This window comes from Gymnoscopelus braueri, assembly GCF_963280865.1.
Source record: "Gymnoscopelus braueri genome assembly, chromosome: 13".
Lineage (NCBI taxonomy): Eukaryota > Metazoa > Chordata > Actinopteri > Myctophiformes > Myctophidae > Gymnoscopelus > Gymnoscopelus braueri.
Genome location: NC_137615.1, coordinates 25,762,732 through 25,787,452, shown reverse-complemented (window position 1 = coordinate 25,787,452; position 24,721 = coordinate 25,762,732). Strand labels below are relative to the sequence as shown.

Below are 24,721 nucleotides of genomic sequence, written 5' to 3'. Positions count from 1 at the left end.
GGCACCGGTCGCTCAGGGATTTGTTCCCACACTTTTTGTTTTGTTCACTACCCCCTGTAATTCACATCCCAACACCTACTTTGTAACACTGCACTCTGGGGCCAAATACTCTCTCTCTCCAGCTCCTAACAAAAAATCAAACACACTTGTGTGAAACTCCCAACAAATTCCAAGTCAACTGAAAAAACTACATTTAAAATGTCCAACTAAACAAACTGAACTTTAAGACGAGCCCCCATTTTGTCATGCACTAGGGTATACATGACAAAACAAGGGAGTCCACACCAAGTCAAACATTAAAATCTTCTAAACTGTGCAGGACCTGGCAGCATCTGAGAGGGGCAGGCGCCATGCAGAGCAGGAACGGGATGAACTGCAGGATGAGATCTCCAACAGCACCTCTGGAAAGTGAGTAGAGCATTCTGAAGCCTGAAAATAGCCGACCTTAAAGCTCACAATGCGTCGCAGATGTGAGCTCAGATGTGAACTTGTAGGTTGGCTCTTGTCGGCACGCAATAACGGAATGGAAATGAGGTTTTATCCATAGTGCAATCTGTTACCCATTTGGTTGAAACTAAAAAGAACAAAATTATAATTCTGTCTTGAGAGATTATCCTTTAGTGAATAGTGATGCGAAGGTGTCCCGCACTGTAAATATCCAGATCTGTTCAATGCGTGGTAATGACAGGTTGTGAGCTTGTAGATTGTGCAATGAAGGAGAATGGAATCTAGAAAACTTAACTGAATATTTTATTGTGATATTTAGCCTGTATTATATGGTATTATTTGCTATTTTAGCTAACATACATTTATGTGAGGTCAGTGGATTTCTAACTTATATTTACTGTAGTACAAGTACAAATAGTACTTGGACTGGACTTTTTTGCTCTGACTTACCTGCTGCCAAAGTGTCTCCTTTCAGCCAAGACAGCATCCCCTCACATCAACATAATATAACTATAATAGTTAGATTAGTTAGATAGATACAATTTGGATATCGTTTTCAGAACTGTGTGTGTGTGTGTGTGTGTGTGTGTGTGTGTGTGTGTGTGTGTGTGTGTGTGTGTGTGTGTGTGTGTGTGTGTGTGTGTGTGTGTGTGTGTGTGTGTGTGTGTGTGTGTGTGTGTGTGTGTGTGTGTGTGTGTGTGTGTCAGGTCTGCCCTGATGGATGAGAAGAGGAGGTTGGAGGCTCGTATTGCTCAGCTGGAGGAGGAGTTGGAAGAGGAGCAGGGTAACATGGAGCTGCTGAATGACCGCTTCAGAAAGACCACCATGCAGGTGTGCAACGTTACTGGACTAGTATGACCAGGGACCCCTCTATATATAGATCAGTGGTTGACAAACGTTTTAGCTCGAGACCCAAAAGAGAAATTTGATGTCTCCCCGGGACCCAAGCCGATCTACAAGCTCACAACGTGTCGCATCGAGACCCATTGTGAGCTTGTAGATTGGCTATTTTCACTACTTCTTAAAAGTTTACTTTTTTATTAAATTGTTTTTTATTCTTTATTTTATATATGAAATTATTTAAAAAGATGTTTGAATTATTTTTTCATTTATGTTTTTAATCTTTTGAAATAATAATTTAAATGTAGGAAATGGAGAAAAAAAGGCATATTTACTTGTGACCCATAATAATGGGTTGTGAGTTGTTTGGGAAACACTGATATACTGTAGATGCATGCAAGGATTGGGTCTCAAAAGCAGGGGCACCAACTTTTAAGACAAGACAATATTTACTGTAACCATTTTTTCCTCTATTAAAGAATACCTCTTTAAGAGGCTCTGGAAGAAAGTTAAGGCATTATAGATATTACATTTGGAACAAAATAATGACATGCTCCAAGTCTATTAATGGACTGTTGAATTTTGCCTCAGAACCTCTCAGATTGAAGCAAATCGTATTGTTTTTCAAAAGGGGGGCATTAACAAATCATCACTGTCTCTCTCTCTGTATGTATGTCTCTCTCGCTCTCCCTCTCCCTCTCCCTCTCCCTCTCTCTGTCTCTGTCTCTGTCTCTGTCTCTGTCTCTGTCTCTCTCACTTTCTCTAGGTGGACACCCTGACCACAGAGCTGAGCGGGGAACGCAGCGCAGCCCAGAAGAGTGAAAACGCTCGGCAGCAGATGGAGCGACAGAACAAGGAGCTGCGGGCCAAGCTGGGCGAGCTGGAGGGCACGGTGAAGAGCAGGTTCAAGGCCTCCATCACGGCCCTCGAGGCAAAGATAGTACAACTGGAGGAGCAACTCGAGCAGGAGGCCAAGTAAGAATGAATATCTCCCCTTTCATTTTGTTCTCACTCAATTCCCATTCCTGTTGTGCTTATAGTAATATAAAAAAAAGAATAGAGTCTGCACACTGGTGATGCTGAAAAAGCTCTGCTGTATTTCTATTGCGTTGTCAAAGTTTCGATCTATTCAGATCTTCGTCAGGACATATACTAGTACATTATATGTGTATTATAATAATGGGTAATAATAATAATAATAATAATAATAATAATAATAATAATAATAATAATAATACACTTTCAAAGTGCTTTACAGAGCAAGAATACAATTACAGAAAAAGTACAACTAATTTAACAAAGAAAAAAAGAAAAGCAAAAGCATAAAACAACATTAAAATAAAAGCAAAAAAGGCAGTGAATCAGGCAAAACAGTGAGGACATGAATAACAACACAGAGATTTAAAAATCAACTAAAAGCAAGAGTGAAGAAATAGGTCTTGAGCTGTGCTTTAAAGCTATCCACAGAGGCTGCCTGACTCGTGATGAAGATCTGAATAGATCGAAACCAGTGTGCAGACTCTATTCTTTTTCATGATACCTTTTGCTTGTCTTGCACCTGGGCCACGGATGTGCATGCACTACCTTCTTCATGCTTATAGTAATACCCGTTGTGAGGTCGTTTTCAAAACGGAGTGCAAAATGATTATCCAATAGTGAAACATGATTATTGTATACAAAACCAATAACATGAATAATAATAAAAGTCTAACTGCTTTCACCACTTTTCCCCTCCCTCCACACCTTCACATTCCCACTGACCTTCCCTTCTTTTATCCTATTGCTTCTCCTTCATTCATAAACTTGGTTTAACCTGTCTTTCCATTGTACAAGGGAGCGAGCTGCAGCCAATAAAATTGTGCGGAGGACAGAGAAGAAGCTGAAGGAGGTATGCATGCAGGTGGAGGACGAGCGTCGCCATGCCGACCAGTTCAAGGAACAAGTAAGGAGTGACCATTTTATTGTACATTTTAACATATACGTAGTCTACAATTATTCCTTGAAAATTGCATTGTCTATTGAGTGCAATCTTTCTAATTTCAAATATTATATTTGTGCATATTGCCTATATCTTACCTCACCTTTATTTGTGTTAATTTAATGTACTATGTGTGTGTGTGTGTGTGTTTGTGTGTGTGTGTGTGCGTGCGTGCGTGTGTAAGATGGAGAAGGCCAACTCTCGTATGAAGCAACTAAAGCGTCAATTGGAGGAGGCTGAAGAGGAGGCCACCAGGGCCAACGCCTCCCGCAGGAAGCTGCAAAGAGAGCTGGATGACGCCACTGAGGCCAGCGAGGGCCTCAGTCGTGAGGTTAACACACTCAAGAGCCGCCTAAGGTACTGGCCCTTAGCTCCTAAAGTACATATACAGCATACTGCATAAATGCTATACTACAGAAAATCCACAGCAGTTTGTGCTCTTTTTGCAGTTATCTGCCTCCCGAGAGGAGATATTTGATGTATATAAAACCACTCCTTTTTTCCCTGCCCTCTGCTCATCCTGTAGGCGTGGCGGCCCAATCAGTTTCTCTTCTAGCCGTTCAGGAAGGCGGCAGCTACAGGTGGAGGGAGCCTCCCTAGATTTAATATCTGACGACGAGCTGGAGAACAGGATCACCGACAACAACGCCAATGAGACACCGGCACCGCAGACAGAGTAGAGGAGGACGTCCAGGTCTCCCCACCGCCTGAAAACCCAGAGGGGGCGGAAGTCGCCGGGTCTCCTATCCCCTCCCCTCTGCCCATCCTCAACACCCTAAGTAGAGAGACTCCCACCCTGTATAGATACTCCCTTACCCCTCCCCTGCCCTGCCATCCCCACATTCACCTCCCGTATGAAGCATGGCCTGAATCTGATTCCACCTGTCTAATCCAAATATTTCCTCTGGACCGGGCTTTCTTACCTCTTGACCCCTAACTTAAGCAGACACCAGCAGTGGACCCGCTTCCCTTCCCCCTCTCTCTCTCTTCGCTGCTCCAGTTAAGGTTGTGAGAAGAACCACTACTCTGCCTTACCCTTTATAGTCAAGCTGCAGGGCTGTATAATAGCATCTCCCACCTTCGTCTCCAAATGAATATAGGCTACTGCAGTATCCAGCCTGAGATTAGTTTTTTAAAGCTCAATTGTATTAAGCAAGTTTCTTCAAACATTTTTTTTCTTCTTGATTATTTTTTGTCTACCTTGTCACAGGTCGGCAACAGCACAAGTAATATTTGAAAAATGTGTCTTTCATGATCGCACAAAATTGAGCCAGAAATCAGGTGGTTATTGGGATAATAAAAAATGCTGACACAATTCCATAGCAATATTTCAGAGAAACAGATCTGATTGGCAGCAGCTTTCCAACTTATTTTCTTTCCATCATAGCTTACAGTATATGGCTATCATATAGATTTGTTCAGTTATGTTAGTTAATCTGTTAGTGACTACAGTGAAGTGTTGATCAGCTGGACGCTAGGATTGTTTGCTTGCAGATGTATAAGTGAATGAGACTGTAAATTGCCTTGTTGCCTCAGTGCTTCAGATGTTCCTCTTTTGACCAGTATTGTGATCTCCAGCTTATTTGACAACGAGTCAAGATTGACTCATTTTTGCATAACTAGTAGCGTGCACCTAATCTTACAGCAGACTTCAACGCCACACATACCATAATGGCTTCGATTGGATCCCAGTTTCTTTACATTAGGGAGGTTTTAGTTAGAAAATGAATCATTGGCTGTAAATATTCAGCCTGTGTCGAGTATTTGATGTCCACATATCAAATTCTCAAACTTTGCAACGGGTGAAAATAGATGACAGAGAGTGTGAATTCATATTATTCATACTTATTTGAAGCAATGGCCTTTTTTATGTGGAAAGTCCAATGATCATGGTTATGATTATCCTGTTAGAATCTGAATATATTTCTGTGTAATGTCCTTACTATCAAGTATGTTTTCTGTACCATGTACAAAATACTTATCAATTCTTTGACCATTTATGTCTTCTTTGCAGTATTCGTGTTTATAAAATGCCTGAAATATTATGAACGAACATGATTTACAGACGAGTAATAAATGTTTTATTCAGGTTTTAATTAGGGAAACAAGATTGGTTTTTAATGCTGTAGATCAGGTGATCCACTTGGGTCCATTGAAGTGAATGTGTTATACTGTACATGTCAGTTACGAAACATGATGTTACTGTTTTGTAGATTGTGTGCCACATATTTGAGGCCTTTTTCATTTCTAAGCAATCATACATCATTAAAAAAAGAAGTCAAAACAGGTTTCTCAAACATCTCTAGGAAGTGCCTTAGCCATTACTTAAGTCAGCAGACAGTAGGATGCAAACGGAAATAATACACTAAACTATAAAATCCAGCGTGAACCGGATTTTACTGTGTATAATACGTGTGCACGTGGAAACCGTAAAAGATAACAGTATATGAGATGTTGAAAAACATTTGTTTTAGCTTGCTTTGTCATGACCACACGCACAACAGTTGTTTTACCTAGCTTTGTGTCATGATATCTCACCACATGCACATGACACATGACACATTTGTAGTGTGATTGATGGACAGTTTGTCGGTATGAGTCAGTGTTAAGTTGATGTTGCCCCAAACTCTGATCTAAGAAAATAATTTTGCTTCTAACAGTAGGGGGGTTGTTTTGAGGATAGGCTGATTCTATACCTTAACATAAATTCAGTATCATCCATGACAGTGTTTCCCAAACATTTTAGGTCGAGGCCAAAAAACATAATTTGGTGTCTCCCTGAGACCCGCACTAACAAAAATACCATAATAAACTTATATACCATTTAATAGTGAGACAGAAAAAATTGCTATTGGCTATTTTCACATTCAAGTTTTTTTCAAAAATGTATTTATGGAACTTTTTTGTTGTTGTTTTTTTATGACATTCTTTTGAAAAAATGTTAAAAATGTTGGAAATGTAAAAAAAATACTTGTGACCCTTAAAAATTGGTCTGTGACCCAAAAATGGGTCCCAACCCTTCGTTTGGGAAACACTGATCTATGAAGATTTCTGGAAGGGGGGATTTGCCTGCGTTCAAAGCTCTAACATCCATATAAGGTTGTTATTACTTATACAGACCTGGCTGTTGACAACCAGACATTATTCATCAACTTTTATTTTCTTGTACTCCTGTATTTCTAGACTTTTTTTGTAAAAGACCAATAAACATATTCATTTAGAAAATGTCTTCTGTTCTGTTCCTCTTGTATTTATGTGTATTCCGTTCGGCTTTTGAGTTAGATACACAACCCATTGATTATTTAATGGGGAATAACATGCTCAGTACATGAGATATGGTGTATAGACATTTTAGTGATTGCATTTATTTAATTGTATTGAGACAAATATGTTTCAATTTAACACATCATTTTTATACTAATGGTTAATGTAGTCTTAATTTTGTTATTAATTGTCTATATGTATTGGACTTGGACAGACCATTTCTGTCTCAGATCTACAAACAAGAGAAAAAAAGATTCAAATTTAAAAAATTGAATTTGAAAATTGAAAATTCTCGTGATAGGGTATGTATGTATGTATGTATGTATGTATGTATGTATGTATGTATGTATGTATGTATGTATACATTGTCTTAACTTTCACATCCAGATTAGTTTTATTTTAGTTATTTAGCTATCAACCAATGCTATTAATTTGTAAGTCTATAAAATATAACCATGTCTCCTAAAGGTACCTGTCAAGTACTTGTATTGTTGCCTTTTAGTTTGCAATTCAGATAAAAGATACATTTGCTAGAAACCACAATTTCAGTATCTTAATTTGGCTTCTGAATTGTGAATCTAAGGTTTGGTGATTGAGAACCTATTTCACTCTTCCCACTGTATTTTAAAGAAGAGCATCACTGAGCAATAGAAATGGTCTCCAAGTGGCACATCTAAAAGATACAGGACTTGCCTTTCAGGCGTGATATCATTTATGATGTTGATGCAAATTGTACCTGGCCACTGTAAAAAGTAAAAAGTCTGGATGGATAGCTCAATACCCTCAATAATAGATAGCTCAATACCCTATTGGCGAATTTTAAACAATCGCATGAATGATAGCTTTCTCTGCATCTGAAACGGAAGCTTTGTTGTGGAAATATAGTTGTTCTTATATCTGATAAAGTCAGATTCTCCCCCAAATTAATCCTGGATGATTTGAATGATTTTAATAATCTGATGAAACTGATAATCGGTCAGTGGCAAATCCTTCACTAACTTTATACTTAACTTTGAGTCATTGTGGGTAAATCTTAAATATATACCAAATTAAGGGATAAAAAATAAGGGATAAAACAATCCCACGGTGTCTCCCATTTGAAGTCGTATCTGCTATGTTAAATTATAATGTTATTTTCAAATTGTCTTGACTTATGATTGTTTTCTGCTTGACCCACTGAACGCACCGTTAACGGCGGCTCACGAGCGTCATAAAGAACCTCGCATGAGGTGCGGTGCTCTGGATTCACAGATCTACAACATCTCTGGATAGGCTCGCGTCCCGTGCTTTGCGCTGTGACTGATAGCTGTATATGCTATGCCGGTCTGTGCGCGCTGCACTAACCCCTCCGGAGGAGCCTTCCACACTGCACCACCTACTTGTCACCAAAGATGGCGATTTGCTGAGTGCTCATGGATACACACATTTCACGGATGCTCAGAATCCTGACCAAAACTTCAAGTTTAATATCATTTTAATTTGTGTTCTAGTTGTTTAGTGATCAAAGCACAGAGAAGACGGCGTCATCCATCGCCACCATGCAGATCACACTTAAAACGCTGCAACAGCAGACTATTCAGATTGAGATAGACCCCGAACAAACGGTGAGTGGCTAACCAAGCTAGCTCGCTAACTTTATTAGCTAGCGCTAATGTGAGCAGCCGTGAACCTTGTGTAGCTTATTTTCGCCAAGTTTCACTCGTAGGCTTTGTTCCTCAGTGTGTCGGTTTGCGGTCGCTTAAAGGCCCCTGGTTAACGCAAACAGTTTGCATCAACTAAACGTAATATTAGCCCGGCGAGCCACATGTAAACGGGGCGCTAATAGCATTGATGCTAACTAGCCAGCTAGCTAGCTAACGTTAGCCAGCTCACTGACAAAATCATCCTACATGTTCATCATTCGTACGTCGTGATTAGCTTTCTGGGTAATGAACACGAATACCCGACGTCGTTGTATTCCCGCAATCAGAACTTCCACTAAACGTTAGCAACTAGTGGCCAATATTGCTTACATTTAATTGAGAACTAAAGTATTGACGCTAGTCAACCAACCCAACTAAAGTTAGTACACGTTAAGTTAACCGTTGGTAACCATTAAACGTAGTTAAGGTAAGTACTTGCAGGTAACGCCAGTGTTAAGTTGTCGTGCTTATTTGAGGTATTTCAAGGTTCCTTTTAACTCTGCAAACACACGTAACTGATAACACTACGTTATGTAAGTTAAAACAAACTATTTGCTGCACACACTTTCATGTTTGCCAGCATGAGACCCAATAATGTAATGAAGCTAGGCAGCTTGATTTGCCATAGGTAGAGCTTCAACATGGCTAATTTAATTGTACCTGGCAGGTAATGGGATTTTTAAGGCTCCATCCTAGTTTGACACGGTCACACTGAATAATTGAAAACCATAATGATTAATTATTATGTTCAACTTTGTTCTTTTTCAGGTGAAGGCCTTGAAGGAGAAGATAGAAGCAGAAAGAGGGAAAGATAATTTCCCAGTATCAGGCCAGAAGTTGATATATGCCGGCAAAATCCTGCAAGATGACACGCCTATTAAAGACTATAAAATTGATGAGAAGAATTTTGTAGTAGTTATGGTGTCTAAGGTGAGATCTGACTGCTGTTAATTACATTTGACATTTAATTGCTTTTAATTGTTTTAAGTGGCTTTGCATACTACTTGGGTTCTTAAGGCCAATACATGCGCCTTCTGACTTTGAGGTTTTTCCCCGAACTATAGTTAAGAAAGTCAGGACATCTGGGGGTGCACAAGTTAGTTATATCACCTCAATTTCTGAAGAAAAGTTTGAACGTTGGAAGGAGTGAATTTTGGCCTTTAGTCATACCACCAGTAATATTAAAAACATGGGGTAACCTGAGGTCCATTTCTATCAGCCATTCAACCCAAGAAGTTTAACAACGCCCTGGTGACTGCGGTTCCAACAGCCAAGAACCTTGGTGTTGTCCTGGACAGTCAGCTCTCATTCAAGAGCCGCATCACAGCGGTCACTCTATCCTGTAGGTTTACACTATAACATTCGAAGGATCAGACTCTTCCTCACCCAGGAGTCAGCCCAGCTCCTTATCCAGACATCAGTCGTATAAAAACTTGACTATTGTAACTCTCCTTACTGGCCTCCCAGCATGTGCACTTAAGCCTCGACAAATGATCCAGAATGCCGCAGCACGCTTGGTCTTCAACCAGCCAAAATGTTCACATGTCTCCCCCCTTCTTCGCTCCCTCCATTGGCTCCCAGTTACTGCCCGCACAGTTACTGCCCGCACAGAGTACAAAACACTGATGTTGGCCTACAAAGCAACCAAAGGTATGGCACCCCCATATCTTCAAAGCCTGATCACACCCTACATACCCTCCCGCTCTCTCAGATCAGCTAACACAGGGAAGCTGTCAGAACCTTCGCTAAAACATCCGGGACAACGCTCCACACGTCCTAGACTCTTCTCCCTTCTGGCTCCCAAACTATGGAATGAACTCCCAATTAGAACTGCAGACTCACTCCCAATCTTCTGCCATAATCTGAAGACTCACCTCTTCAGACTCCACCTCAGTCCGTAGCATTTGCCGCAGCACTTGCCCTACCCTTGACGACCTTGCAGGCTTATGCAAAGGCTAAAATGTAACTTTGATAGCATGTTATGTAGACAGATGCCAGGTCATTGTTGACCTGGCATCCTATAGTGTGTGTGTATATAGTTTCAATGTACATGCTGATGATGGGTTCTTGGTTTACTTATGTATTAGTTTATAATTAGATTCTTGATTTACTTATGTATTAGTTTATTATTAGATTACAATTTCTATGCATTTGATGTATTACCTTGTGTCGTCCTTGCTTACTGTAAATCGCTCTGGATTAAGAGCGTCTGCGCTAAATCCCTAAATTGTAAATTGCTGCGGCCTGTAGCACCCTCAAGCTGTGTCCACCTCATGCTACGCCCCCGTTAGGTTTCTGCCACCATGCTGGCATTGAAAACGAGGCATGCTCACCAACAGACACAAGCTTGAGCCCTGTTGAGGTGCGCCTAAGTGAGTGCCCGCAGCAAACTATGTCCAAGTTGCATACAGTTGGGGTGGGAATCAGTACTAATCTATTTGAATGTGCACACAATGACAGTAAATTAGACTATCAGTTGAGAGAGAAGCTGGTAAACAGCTAAAAGGCACGCACATCCCAGACTTACAATAAAAAGTGCCAAAACGCAATGGCACTTTGTCGTTTTCTGTTCTGATCGTTACTGTTTGAACGTGGGCTCAGACTATGCCATGTTGAATTGACATAGTCCGCATCTAGAAATGTTCTGAAACGGGATTAAAAATGTCAACATTCAATTGTTGGGTGAGCCGAGGGGGGCATGGCATGAGGTGGGCGTGGCTTGAGGTGCTACAGAGGCCACAACCAGATCCTTATGCAATCTAGTATTTTGATACAAATACGAAGTGCCATTCATAGCTGAGTATCCCTCCCTAAAGCCCAGAAGGCTAATGCGTATCTCACTTGGTTGTGGGATTCACCGTTGACTAATATCTCATTTGGTAAGGGGGATTCCCCTTTGGATAAGTGGTAGAATGTTGGTTTCCTATGCGGGAGACCTGGGTTTGAATCCTGGTGGTTTTGCACATCGTTTCCCTAATCACTACTGCTTTTGGTTGTAGGCAAAGCCTGCGGCGGCTGCTTCACCTCCACCCACGGAAGCCCCCAAGCCTCCAGTCCAAGACTCTGGCTCCACATCAACAGCTGCTGTCCCAGCCCCAACCCCAGCAGCTGTCCCCATCCCCCCCGAGGAGGCCAAAGAGGAGCTAACCCCTGCAGACGTAGAACCACAGCAACCAGCCAGGTAGAAGATGTTTGGGAGGGGTCTCAGTACACTTAAAGCTGAAGAAAGTGGGACACCCCTATAGAAGGGGAATACTGTAGTGTAGATCAATCTGTTAACTCTGTCCAATATCAGTCATTTAACCCTTTAAGACCAGGGGACGCATCTGTGTAACCACTTTATCCATATTTTATACTTTTGGCTATTCAAAAATAGCAGATATACAAGCTCATAGCGCGGCACCGAGTGCCGCGCTATGAGCTTGTAGATCTGCTATTTTTTTTTAAATTGTGTTTTTTTTTTTGCAAATCTTTGAATATATATCTATAAAGCAATTGTTTTTTTACTCAAATCTTTGCTTCTGGGGGTCCCTGGAATTTTTTTTTTTTAGATGGGGGTCAAATACATATCGTTGTGGGGCTCCTTGACACTGACATTAATATTATAGCAACATAAGTGTTTCAGAAAACTGTTTTAAACTGATTTAGAAGACATTTGTGGAATCCCCAGAAGCAATAACATTTTAGCTAGAAATGCTCGCTTTAAATATATATATATTCAAAGATTTGCACAACATTTTTCACGATTTTTCAAAAATAGCAGATCTACAAGCTCATAGCGCGAGTGCCGCGCTATGAGCTTGTATATCTGCTATTTTTGAATAGCCCAACGAAATCTAAAAATGACACACAGATGCGTTCTCAGGTCTTAAAGAGTTAAAATCTAGAGCTCAAGCCAGCGATGATGCAACGGTTTTGTTTACAATATATATTTTCATGGCAATAAAATGTATAATGTGTGACGTGCCACATCATATTTACATTTGTTACTATAGTTTCCCACTCATGCTGTATTGCATTCTTTATTTTATTTTGCAGCTCGAGTGGACTTGGACAGGGGGTGGAGGCCTCCTCAGCGCTGGGTACGTGTGGACCTCTGCCTGACTCAGTGATAAACTGTCAAGGTTTTGCATGCTCGCTTGTATTGGGTGTGGCAAAACATGAAATAAGCTACAGAATCACATAAGAATCTGATTTGAGAACATCTTGGTTCTATGAGACTAGTATTGAAGTATCTTATGGATATATTGGATGGATGCATACAGTATTTCTGTAATTTCTTGGGGTCAAATGTTCTATGGCAAAGACTGGTGTGGCCCATAGAATTTACAGGCCAAAGTACACCATGTTTGTGTCTATATTTAGTATGCAACACCATGAAACCCTCCCTTTTGACGTGATGCATAGAGCATTGGGGATTCCCAATGCTCTAAGCATTCCCAAACCCTCTGAATACTCTCATTACCCAGAATGAAAATTAATATAGTCTTCTCCTTACTGTGGTAAATCAGATTAATGGGCTACATGAGTTTCGGGAAGGAAGTGCCTAATGAACACCTTTTCAGGCTTCAAGTTTGGGAAATTGGCATTCTAGATGCATCATGAACTGGCCGAATTGTAAGCACTCTTGCCACTATGACTACCAAGTCAAGATTACCCAAGTGATACCACTCTGGTATTTGTCCTCGTACCTTTCCACCACTATTCGCTCTAGATGCACATAAAATATTTTTCACATGGTGAGGAAGAATATTCAGCCCACAATTCCCAATTAATTTCATTTCCAGTATTTATGTACCGGTAATTGAAATGTGTTCTGTACTAAATGTTTGTCACTGGTCCTTGTGTTGTGCCTAGTGACGGGAGCGGAGTACGAGGCCATGCTAACGGAGATCATGTCTATGGGTTATGAGAGGGAAGGGGTGGTGGCTGCCCTACGGGCCAGCTTCAACAATCCCCACAGAGCTGTAGAGTACCTCCTCACTGTGAGTGACAACCAGCACACATGCACGCACAAAATGATGATCCCAAAGGTCTCACGGTTTGGACTGCAGTAACTAGAAGTAAAGCACCAGAATATTCTGAGCAAGTGTGGTCTTGTACAGTACATAATTACATGTTCACTTGGCATTCAAGATAATTAAAACACCATGGATATGTACATGAGCGTCGATTGTCGTATTCTTTGTACTATCAACTTCAGGTTTATTGTCACATTGCAAGCTTACAGCAGGTATACAGGAGTGGGGGAAAACATTTTGTGTGAACTTCCCACCGATGACACATACTCTACAAATAGAGAATAAGAAAAGCAAAAAATATCAAATATAAAGTGTATGAAGGTGTTCCACAGTCTTGTGTACAACATCACACATCTCTTAAATAGATATAAAATATTAAACGTATATGAATGTTTCTACAGTCATATATATATATATATATATATATATATATATATATATATATATATATATATATATATATATATATATATATATATATATATATAGCTCAAATAAATTAAGGGAACTAAATGTTCCCTTAAAATGTTTTGGTTAGTTTTGAGTTTGGATAGGGAGTCGAGGTCTTTTGGTTGGTCATTCCACATCTTGGTGGCAGCATGGTAGAATGCATTTTACCCTCTTTTGAGCAGAATTTTGGGCAGTACTTAAATAAATAGAAGATTAAAATAAGAAATTATGAACACAAAAAAGACACAAGGTATGTCTTTTGAGGGAAGACGTAGAAAGATGTTTTGGCACATGGCCTCTTCACTGTAAAATGGATATACAGTCTTGAGTTGACAGAATGAATACATGCTTACAGGTGCCAGTAGTGGCCTTTTTCAAATCAGGAAAACTCGGGTCACCCGTGCATATCATAGCAGATAGGATCAGTAAAGTGGTAGCACTTGAGATAATTGAAGGGATCAGTACTTGAAAGAAATAAGTAATCGAAAGAAATAAAGAATCAAATGCATTTGATTAATTTAGCTGGAGTACTCTGCAATATTGTTTATTGTGTTATTTCCCATTCCAAATAAAAACTCTTGTGTTGTGTTTGCAGGGTATCCCTAGCAGTCCAGTCCAGGAGACTAATCCCCCTGTACAGCCTCCTGCTTCTGGACGTACTACAGAGGCCCCATCATCTCTAGTTGAGGGTATGGCTTATATCTCTCTTATATTACATACATTTTAACATACAAAATATGTTACTTAAATAATTTAAGGATAAGTTATTTGCTTTATCCAATAGGATTTTTATTATTTATTTGACTGTTAAATCTGAGAAAAAGATGAAATGGCATGTTGATTTGTGTTTTCATATGCTAAACACACATTTTAATGAAAAATGTATCCTCCCCAATTTGTTAAATTGCTTCAAATTAATGTAACAAATTAAAAGATACTATTAAGAGTTGCACCGATATACGTTTTTTCAATTACGATCCGATTTATTAATTGAGATATTGCCGATAATTTACCGATAATTACATGGCAATTTTTTTTTTAATACTAAACATGCATTACCAGTACCACTCATTATTTTGTAATTGAAGGATGGGCTTCAAATAACAAAGTGCAGTCATATTATTAATATTGTTTGTTGATGTTACACAAGGCTGTAATACACACAGCACCTCTTTAAATGGTAACCGGTTAACGGTTAAATGGTTGTATTATTATTTTGTACAAAGGTACTTTCTTACCTCTAAATTGATGCCTGGAATCAGCCGCCATGTAACAAAGGTACAACAGCATTATGATTGCGGGCAATGGCAATGCTTTAGTACCAACAGAAACTAAACATAAACAACCTTACAGACACAGGTCTGTAAGTTAGACGTTGGATACATTTCAAAGCTGTCTTTTTACAGAATTACACCGTATTTTGCAATACAGTTATCATCTGAATCAATATTTGAGCTTTCCTTAAAAAAATCCCATCAATAATGTCAGCAAGAACGCACAGATGTGCTACAGTGACATAACTCGGCTGCTACTCGGCTGCTACAGTGACATAACTGATCAACAGACGGGACAGTAAATCACTTACTGTAGTGGCTGTGGTCCCATTCTCTTGCATTTTGTACCTTTAGTGGGGCTAACTGTAGTCGTGTTTGCAGTCTAAAGTCTGCACATAGTTTGGGTTCGCTCACTGCACTGTGCAGGATGGACTGTAGTAAACATTGAATACATTTAAAAAAAATCTGGATCGGAACGTGAATCAGTGACTTGATTGCCGATGGCCGATACGTGAAGTAAAGTAAACACTAATTATATTGTATATAATACAATATATTGTATTGTATAATTATTCATGGAGTTCAGGAAATGGAGAAATGTAGAGAAGACACTGGAGCAGCTCCGACAATTTTACTACTACCCACTACTACGATTAGTGGTGGGTAGTAGTAACCAGGCTACTACCCACGCACCAGGCTTGCCTGCGTTTGGCTGAGGCGTGGCTGTAGACTCCCTTTCTTCACGATAGGAATTACGTTTCATCACGATATATCTAAAATATAAGACGGAATGCTACAAAATAATACAAAGCCACTTTTTCTTTTAATGTGCTGCCTTTTTGTTTTGTTTTCACCCCATCAGGGGAGAACCCACTGGAGTTCCTGCGGACTCAGCCCCAGTTCCTGAACATGAGACTGGCCATCCAGCAGAACCCTTCACTGCTGCCTGCTCTCTTGCAGCAGCTGGGCCGGGAAAACCCACAACTTCTACAGGTAACGCCCATCACGCACGCACGCACACACACACACACACACACACACACACACACACACACACACACACACACAGTGACTGACCTCCCCGGAAGCGTTTTGAGGTGGCAGATGAAATTATTTGTTGTTGATCCTGCGTCTTGTATAAGGAATGCTTTTGGCAATTTTGACCGTGTTGTGCGATGTTACTATAACTAAACGTTTATGATTAACAGCACAGCAGCACAAGCATGAAGATGCACTGCGCTTGCCATGTGGTTTATTGTACTGCAACTTGACTGAGGCTAGTTGGAAGCGTACATGGTTTTGTAGTGCAGGATAAGGGAGGGACAATGATGTCAGGCAAATATGCCTTAATACGTTATAATTGCCCTCTATAACTAAAATGAAAAACACCTTACATATTTTATTTATTTTAGAAATAGTTAATCTTGTACTGAAGACCCGTTGCAGGTTGATGATGTCATTTGTCCATATTTGGTACAGCCCTATGGAATGCATATGCTAATAAAACCTATTTAAAATATTGTTTTGATGTTCATATTAACCGTAGGAAGTATTATGTTTTTTTATTAGGACATGCAAATAACATCATCAACTTGCGACCTGCGAGATAAAATATTAAAGGTGTTTTACATTTGTTTGTTATAGAGGACAATTATAATGTAATAAGACATATTTGACTTATTAGCCAGGGATCCTTTTAATGTTACAGCACCAGAAAAAAAATGGGGATTGTTCACGGTCCTAAATCTTGAGTCTGAGGTGACTCGAGCCAGCTCTCAAACTCGAGTCCCCATCTCTGCTACCCACATACTACTCTACACACTCTACCTACACATACACTCTAGACTCAACAGATGATACTGTACATGATGCCAAACCACTACAAATATTAGACACATCTCCCTCCAGTGACGGGTACTATCCACACGCATTACAGTAGTAACATTACTATTTTTTTACTATAACACGATGTACACAAAGTAAGTACAAGAGTAAAATTTGTATTGCATTTGATTTATCATCTAATTCGTTTATGTTTCTGTCTCTTTCCCGGCCTCCCCAGCAAATTAGCCAGCACCAGGAGCTGTTCATCCAGATGCTGAATGAGCCGGCAGGGGAGGGGGGAGACGTTCCAGAGGTGGGAGAGCTAGGGGCTGCCGGGGAGGAAGGGGCGCCCGTCAACTACATCCAGGTCACACCACAGGAGAAGGAAGCCATTGAGAGGGTAAGTTAGTTAGACCCCATCCCAGGACTAATGATTAACTCCTGTTTAAAGTAAAGTGATAGAGAAGTTCATTGCTCACATTTCATGGTGTTTTAGACGAGAATCGGCTGATACTGTACAGTATTAATTAACCCATTTACACCTGTTACACCTATATGTTGATACTTTTCAAGTCGGGAACGCCACTGTCATTTTAGTTGTTTTGAAAAAAAAGAAAACTCTTAAACATTTTGAATAAAAGTTTTTCAGAGAACTTAGGTTAGGATTCAGAAGGGTTAGGTCACAGGTCTAAATGGGTTAATAATAATAATGAATAAAATGATATTGTTTACAAAGTGATTCATGTGATCAGCACTAGGGATGCAATCATTAGCCGATATTTGGTTAATTAACGGTAAAAAAAAACTTTGTAGCCTAAAGGTCCGTACACACCAGGGGCGATTTTTTTTCATGCGAAAAATATGTTTTAAAAAAAAAACCTTTTAAAGTCAATGCAAGCGAAAAAGCGTCTTTTATTTATTCGGACAGAGTCCGAATTTTGCGTATATTCGCATAATCGCCGGTGTGTAATGACCTTTAGGCTCAACAGTTATGATGACCCACATACACAACTCGAAATGAAAAAATGCATGTGCACCGACAGAATTAACATTTATCAGACTAGACCATCCAGACAGATCCATTTTGGCTCCTTTAATAATAATTACATCATAATCTGCGCAGATCAAATGCAGTAGGCAACCTACACAGCTTGACCCAACCCATGCTACTAGCTGCTTGTAGGTTAATTTATATTAAGGAATATTATCATATCTATGTCTTTCGGTGTCAATCTAGTGAGCACTGCAGTCTGTTGAGCATAAGGTTCACTGCCGAGAACACCTGCTCCAATGGCATGGCCACAGACATTCCCGGTACTCTCATACAGTATAGCATAATGGCTAAGGTAGCCAGTCTGGGAAACGGACAGTAAGATCACAGACAGAGGCTGTTAACATTACCCCATTGGATTCATTTCCAGGGCTGGGGAACCCTCTCTGAAGTAGTTGCATAGCGTTCTTCTATGAGTCCACATCTGTGCATAATGGATTGCTTGGACAACATGGGTGCTTGTATTATAAGTGATTAAGTAAATTGTATTACTTGCTATTGTATTTGTGCGCCGTTTGTTTACATGCAACTTTGACACCTTCCTTTGTGAAATGGTCCCAAACTGAGCTACTTTTTCATCTTTAGTTCTTGCGCTCTTTCTCTCTGAACTAATAGACCTCCCAGTGTAGAAATGCATAATTATTATTATGAAAATTAACTAATAATCTGATTAACGTATTTGATTTTCTTGTAATATTCTGACTTTTTTTGTAAAACGGCTAACCTAACCATCCCTAATCATCACATGCCACAAAAAACAATGGTTGAACCAATGAGTTGAGATAAAGACTAAAACAGACTAGTATAAAACAGGAACCAAACTAAACCCCATAAATATCCAGTTGTTTTTCTTCCAAGATTCACATATTATTATTTTTTTCCCCCATCTTCTTTCTGTCTCTTCCCTCTTACTATCTGTCTGGCGGTCAGTTAAAAGCATTGGGTTTCCCAGAGGCTCTGGTGATTCAAGCCTACTTCGCCTGCGAGAAGAACGAGAACCTGGCAGCCAACTTTCTACTCAACCAGGGTCTAGAAGACGACTGAGACGCAGTGTCCCTGCCTTCCTCCTCCCTCCCCTCCATCCCTCCCTCCCCTCCTTCCTTTGACCCTCCCCCTCTTCAGTTCAGCACAAGGACTGCGCCCCCCCCTCCCCGATATACTGTACAGTTACCAATCTCAGCTCAACTCTTGTGGGAGGGGGAGGGAGAGGGGAGAGCTCGCAGCGGTGGTGGTGGGGGGTAGGGATGGCTCTGGGAGGTGGTTGGGGTTTGGAGTGGGCTGGGTTTACATGCTAGAGTACACAAAGTAAATGTTGTGTGCGGCAAGGGCAGGCATGGGTCTCTTAACGCAGCGGGTCACTGGGAGGACGAGGGACGTACGAACGACATCCACTTCAATTCCAATGGAATTTGTGGGGTTTGTTTAGGGGAGATCTATAATTTGATTTTTGACATGCTCATGGGAACATTAGGACAAGGAGGGAGGGGGAGGGTGGGGGCCTGATGGGTTTGTGGTGAGAGTACGTGTGTGTATGTGTGTGTGTGTGGGTATGAGTGTCATGTCTGTCTGTGCGCCTATGCAGGTGAAAGCGATAACAATTTAGTTGAAACGGTAATTTGATTTGCATATCTAAGCTTGATTCATGCTGTTGCTGGATATTACAGGAGCACAATGCTCTTTACTGCACTTCTCCAATGTTATCAGTGTGTGTACTTCTGTCTGCCTCTGTAAAGCCCAATTTATACTCTCACATCGCATCACATTTTTCACAAGAAAATCTGTGACTTTCGGCAAGCAACACCATCTTGATGAGGTATAAATTAGGCTTAAGCATCCTATATGTACATCGAAGAATTAAATGATCAGAGATGGACTTGGCAGGCAGTGCTATGCTCTGTATGTGTGTGAGTGAGATGACGTTCCAGGGTTTTTTGGGCTGTAGGAAAGAAATGGGAACTAAACTGACGATAAAGAAGATTCTGCTTGTGTGTCTAATCTATTCACTTAGTTACACAAGTACCACCCTCACCTGTCATGTTCTGTAAGTGGTGCCTACGTGGGTCATAGTGAAGCCATGCAAATCACACCAGTAGAACCTAAAGAGTGCCTTCCCTAGTTAGGTTTATTATTTTCTCTATTCTTTATACCCTTTGGTGCTAATTTACACCCACCATAAGAATTTCACTGTCTGACATACAGTAGAATGACTGGTTCGGCAAGATAAAACTGCTGCATAAGGCAGCATTATTGGGAATGGAGGTTCAGTTGTTGCCCACAGTTCAAATGTGAATATGCAGTTGATTTGGAGAGCTAGCTTGTATGTTGCACTGTAAGATTCTGGGGGCTTGTCACTAAAGGCTATGAGCATTGAGAAAATACTTTTAAGGTTATTGGGGAGGTGGTCAGATCTTGGCTCTACCAATTTTTTTAAAAATTGTAATTGATTCACTGAATATACTTAACTGAATCGTATGGATTACCCCAGCCTGCATTATATTAACCAGTTATAGACCTCTTTTCAAGGCAACCCTCATACGCTTCACTATTATGTTTCTTTCTTCGTGTGCTTTTGAGTTGACACTAAGTGAGGTCGCATGTATCGATTCTGCTGAGTAAGGGCCTATGGGAGCAAAACATTTCACCAAAATGGTGCTCATGCATGCGCACTGATGTTTGTTAATGTGCGCATGTGTTTGCTTACAAATTTTGCAGGGGCAGAACCAGGGATGGGCAAAAATACATCAAAATGTATTTTGATACAAAATCTATCAAAATGACAAAATACTGAAAATACATACAACATAAATTTACAGGGGAGCATTAAATAGTAGTTCACGTACCTTTTACTGTGTATGTTTGATCCATTCTTCTTGCTGACCTGCATGCGTTTTGTGCAACTACACAATTCTTGGTCTGCGCGTAATCCAGGTATGAAATGCAAGCTAAAAACTACGCAAATATTTATTTTAAATCATAATTTTAATACCCAAAAACAATACCATGTGTCTATTTGGTATTTAAATTACATTCCTTTTGTGCTTCTGTAACATGAACTATTTAAATGAATCACCAAGAAATCAAGCCCTTCAGTTGAATAAGGGCCTGATAGTGGTGGAACAGGTCTGTAGCAGCTGATGTCCCAAGGACATGAATGAGAAGCATATACTGTATACTAAAAGGCGCTCCAGCTTGTCCAGCTTTGCTGGGGTTATTGCACTGACAACGCATCATTTCACAATGCGGCTATCAGTGTTTTCAGGTTTCGGTACGCAGCATTGACTGGGTTATTGTGTGGGTGAAATAGACGATCTCTCCCTCCCTTTCCCTATCCCACTCTCTTGCTGATCAAGCCCTGGTCTCTCACACAACCGTTTCATAACTCGTTGATTTGTGTGTACGTTTATTCAGGGATCTCCATTTCTGGGTGTGGGTCCATATTTGGGCGTTATCCGGGCACAGACAAATCCGCAGACAACTTGAACTTTATATACAGTATAAGTAGTAGATGTGAGTAGAGTATGACATAAAATAAAATCTAGCGGTCTGAAACATAACTGTTGCCACAGATATCACCCAGATAGTTAGATTTTTGAAAATAAAAGTTAGTCTCTTAGTAACAGTTGTGTAGTCTCAACTTTCTAAATAATCATTGTACCTTAAAGTTTTACTTACTATTCTCAATATTATCATACAAATTCAATCAAATCCAATAGTAATTATAAATAGTATTTCAAATACATCTATCAGAAATACTGCCCATCCCTGTGAGATACTGCATTGCTGCAGTCTACTTTATTTTGAACTGGTGATCTTTGAGTCAGCTCTAGTCCAAATTGGCCTTTTCTGTTTTGTCATTCTTTTTGCCTTCACTCATTCTTCTTTACAGGTCTCAAAGATTGAATTAATAAACAACCTCTTTAATAATGTCCCTGCCGTATAGAGTTTACATCAAAACCATTGTGAAGAATGGCTTGAGTCAACAGAAATTAAATGAGTTGTAGACAATAACACCACCATTACATGATTGTCGGTTGTGTTTGGATTGTCTAATGTGTATGTGTGTATATATAGATATAGAGATAGAGTTAGGAGGGAGTTCGGGGGTTGCGCATGTGTAGCAAATTGGTAGTTCTCATCACCTAAACTTTGAACTGCACAGTTGTTCCATTCACCACAGACTTGAACAAAATGCATGTGTGTGTGTGAGAGAGAGAAAGAAAGAGAGAAATGGTGGCTTTGACAGACCATTGTCTGCGGTGCCATTTTGTACATGAGAATTGCCAGTGGTGTCTACACAGCATCAACATGACCTTGGACTCCGCATGACTTCGAGCCCTGCTACATTAAAGGTCTGCAATCTTTCAGGCCTCTCTTATGGCCATTTGTTTCCCAAATAATCACCGCCTTGATTCATGTCAACTCTGGCTCCGTCAGCATACAACACACTTAATGATCTTTCACCAATACATAATGGTATAGGATCGATGTGTTTATGGTTAAATGGAGAGAACCATCTTGAGTATCAGGTTTGTATTGCTGTCTAATCAGACAACTACTTGACCTATAATTTGTGTTCAAACATCACATTTGAACAGGGTAAAGCAGGACTGAAATATTTTAGGATCCTTTAGTGATGGAGGTTATGAGTTTTCTTTAGTTAGAGATGATTGAGAAATTTTCTATCTATTGCCTAAGCCTTGAGGTTAGCCATTATAAAGGTTGCAAGCAGGCAGCTTGCAACAGATGTCGATGGAAACCCTATCCAAAACTGTCCCCCCCCCCCCCCCCCCCATTTAATTTAAATAATTTAAATAAAGTAGTGAAAATATTTTCAGTACATATGTATTTGTGTTCAGATTTGTCTGGACCTATAGATCCTACAGCTAAAGATGGGTTCAGATACACATTAGCATTCACTGATGACTATGTAGGCGTAAGTATGTAGGACTAGTAGCCTGCCAAAGTTTGTACTTTTTCCTCTTTAAATGTCCATTGCCATTGACAATGCATTGGGCGCTTAAAGTTAAATATTTCAAAAACTACAAATCATTTCAAAGTAAAACAGGATGCATGTCCACAGTAAGGTGGCATTTTTTAAATGTGAATGGAGTTTCTAGGTGAAAGTGTTTTTTTGAGGTCCCAAAATCTTCCATCGACCTCCATTATAAATCTCTGAAGTTTTAAGGAGTACAATTCTAAAACTATGAAACATTTCAAAGATTCATTTTCAGGCAAACATGTCCACATTAGGATGAACATTTTAAAGTTTGAATGGGGTTTCTAGGGGTAAGTATGTAGGACTAGTAGCCTGCCAAAGTGTGTCCTTTAAAAAAAAATGCAAGTGAATATGATGCCAATGCCCGGACTCTTTTGTCAAATTAAATGTCCCCCTCTCAGGAATACAGCAGAAGGACAAGACTCAAAGTCCAGAGATGGCAACAATGATCACTTGGAATTTATTTCTGTAAAACTTTAGCTGGGAAGAATTATTTCAGACATAACCCCCCCACCTTTAACTATCAGGAAACAGGGGAGGGACGCAGTCCCCCCGATGGTCCTCCGTGTACATTGATGGCATGGGACTTGAACCTGCGAACTGTCTGTAGCAGAGGCAACCGATCAAGATAAACCGAACCCTACCACTGCGCCAATGCACCTTTGGGCCCTCAGCAGGTGTCTTCTAGTGCATTTGACTTGCTTTTTTGTGTTTTGGCCTTGAACATTTCAAAGTACTGCAGCATTGAAATATGGGACAGTTGGGATCTGAACATGGCACCACTGTTTGTGAGTCCTGTAGCTTCACCACTGCACCACCATAGTTCATATTTGGTCTATTGTCTTGCGCACTCTTCAGTAAAAGATTAGATAAAGGTGCAAGAGTCAGGTAAAAGTTGGACAAATGTCCAAGCTGGATTTGAACCGGGAACCTTCTGGTTGTAAGCCCTGTACTTAACCACGGCACCACAGTGATTCTTTACTGACTTTGTTCACTTGTGTATTCTTCACTGAAAGATTAGATAAAGGTGCACCGTGCAGGAGTCAGGTAAAGGTTCGAAAAATTTCCTTGTTGGATTTGATCCAGCAACCTTCTGGTTATAAACCCTGTATCTCAATCACTGCACCACTGTAATTCATCCTAATTCTGTTCACTTGCATGTTCTTCATTGAAAGGTTAGATAAAGGTGAAAGAGCCACGTAAAAGTTGGAAAATATTCCTTGCCACTTTGAACTCAGAACCTTCTGTGTGCAAGGCCTGTATCTTATCCACTGCTCCACCATGGTTCATACTTCTGGTCTCTTGCACGCTCTTCAGTGAAAGATTAGATACAGACCACAAGAGTCAGATAAAAGTTGGAAAAACATCCTGGTTGCATTTGAACCGGGAACCTTCTGGTTGCAATCCCTGTATCTAAACCACTGCACCACAGAGGTTCTTATATATTCTGTTAACTTTAGATAAAAGCCCCAGGTAAAAGTTGGAAAGATGTTCTTGCTGGTTTTGAACTCAGGACCATCTGTGTGCAAGGCCTGTATCTTAACCACTGCTCCACCATGGTTAATACTTTTTTTGGTCTCTTGCACGTTCTTCAGTGAAAGATTAGATAAAGGTGCAAGAGTCAGGTAAAAGTTGGAAAATTTTCCTAATTTGTTTTGAACTGGGGCCTGTTCCTCAAAAGGTGAATTAACAAAGCCTGGCCTTAAGCCAAATCAAGGCTTGACAAAGTCGGGTCCGAAAAGCCTCGTTTGTTCCGTTCCTCAGACGCCAAGCCAGGCTGAAAAGGAGCAACTTTGTCGAGCTAGACCTTGTCAAGCCAGGCTGTGTCCAGCCAGGATAATGAAGCCAGGCTAAATGGGCGGCGATTCGCCGACGACGTATTTCTATAAAAGAC

At 40.3% G+C, this 24,721-nt stretch overlaps 2 protein-coding genes across 2 annotated transcripts in view; both read left to right on the top strand.

Annotated features, from left to right (window-relative positions):
• Positions 1-6,492, top strand: part of LOC308099241 (myosin-10) — a 100,605-nt gene extending 94,113 nt beyond the window's left edge. Inside the window, exons 37-42 of the mRNA XM_080447920.1 lie at positions 320-408; positions 1,155-1,278; positions 2,054-2,262; positions 3,121-3,229; positions 3,450-3,622; positions 3,792-6,492. Of these exons, the coding sequence (XP_080304046.1) occupies positions 320-408; positions 1,155-1,278; positions 2,054-2,262; positions 3,121-3,229; positions 3,450-3,622; positions 3,792-3,945 (858 nt within the window). The 3' untranslated portion in view covers positions 3,946-6,492. The remainder of the gene's footprint in view (positions 1-319; positions 409-1,154; positions 1,279-2,053; positions 2,263-3,120; positions 3,230-3,449; positions 3,623-3,791) is intronic.
• A 1,401-nt stretch (positions 6,493-7,893) lies between these two features.
• Positions 7,894-19,806, top strand: LOC308099250 (UV excision repair protein RAD23 homolog A-like). The gene is made up of 9 exons (XM_080447931.1): positions 7,894-8,133; positions 8,980-9,141; positions 11,211-11,392; positions 12,250-12,293; positions 13,069-13,196; positions 14,278-14,371; positions 15,819-15,949; positions 17,019-17,180; positions 18,762-19,806. The coding sequence occupies exons 1-9, from the start codon at positions 8,068-8,070 to the stop codon at positions 18,873-18,875; spliced, it is 1,083 nt and encodes a 360-aa protein (XP_080304057.1). The 5' UTR covers positions 7,894-8,067; the 3' UTR covers positions 18,876-19,806.
• The last annotated feature ends 4,915 nt before the right edge of the window (positions 19,807-24,721 follow it).

What these genes read in the sequence shown, in the direction of transcription:
- LOC308099250 (XM_080447931.1), top strand. Translation starts at nt 8,068, where the DNA reads ATGCAGATCACACTTAAAACGCTGCAACAGCAGACTATTCAGATTGAG. An exon ending in TAGTAGTTATGGTGTCTAAG is followed by an intron (nt 9,142 to 11,210) that starts GTGAGATCTGAC and finishes TTTTGGTTGTAG; the next exon opens with GCAAAGCCTGCGGCGGCTGC. An exon ending in CCCATCATCTCTAGTTGAGG is followed by an intron (nt 14,372 to 15,818) that starts GTATGGCTTATA and finishes TCACCCCATCAG; the next exon opens with GGGAGAACCCACTGGAGTTC.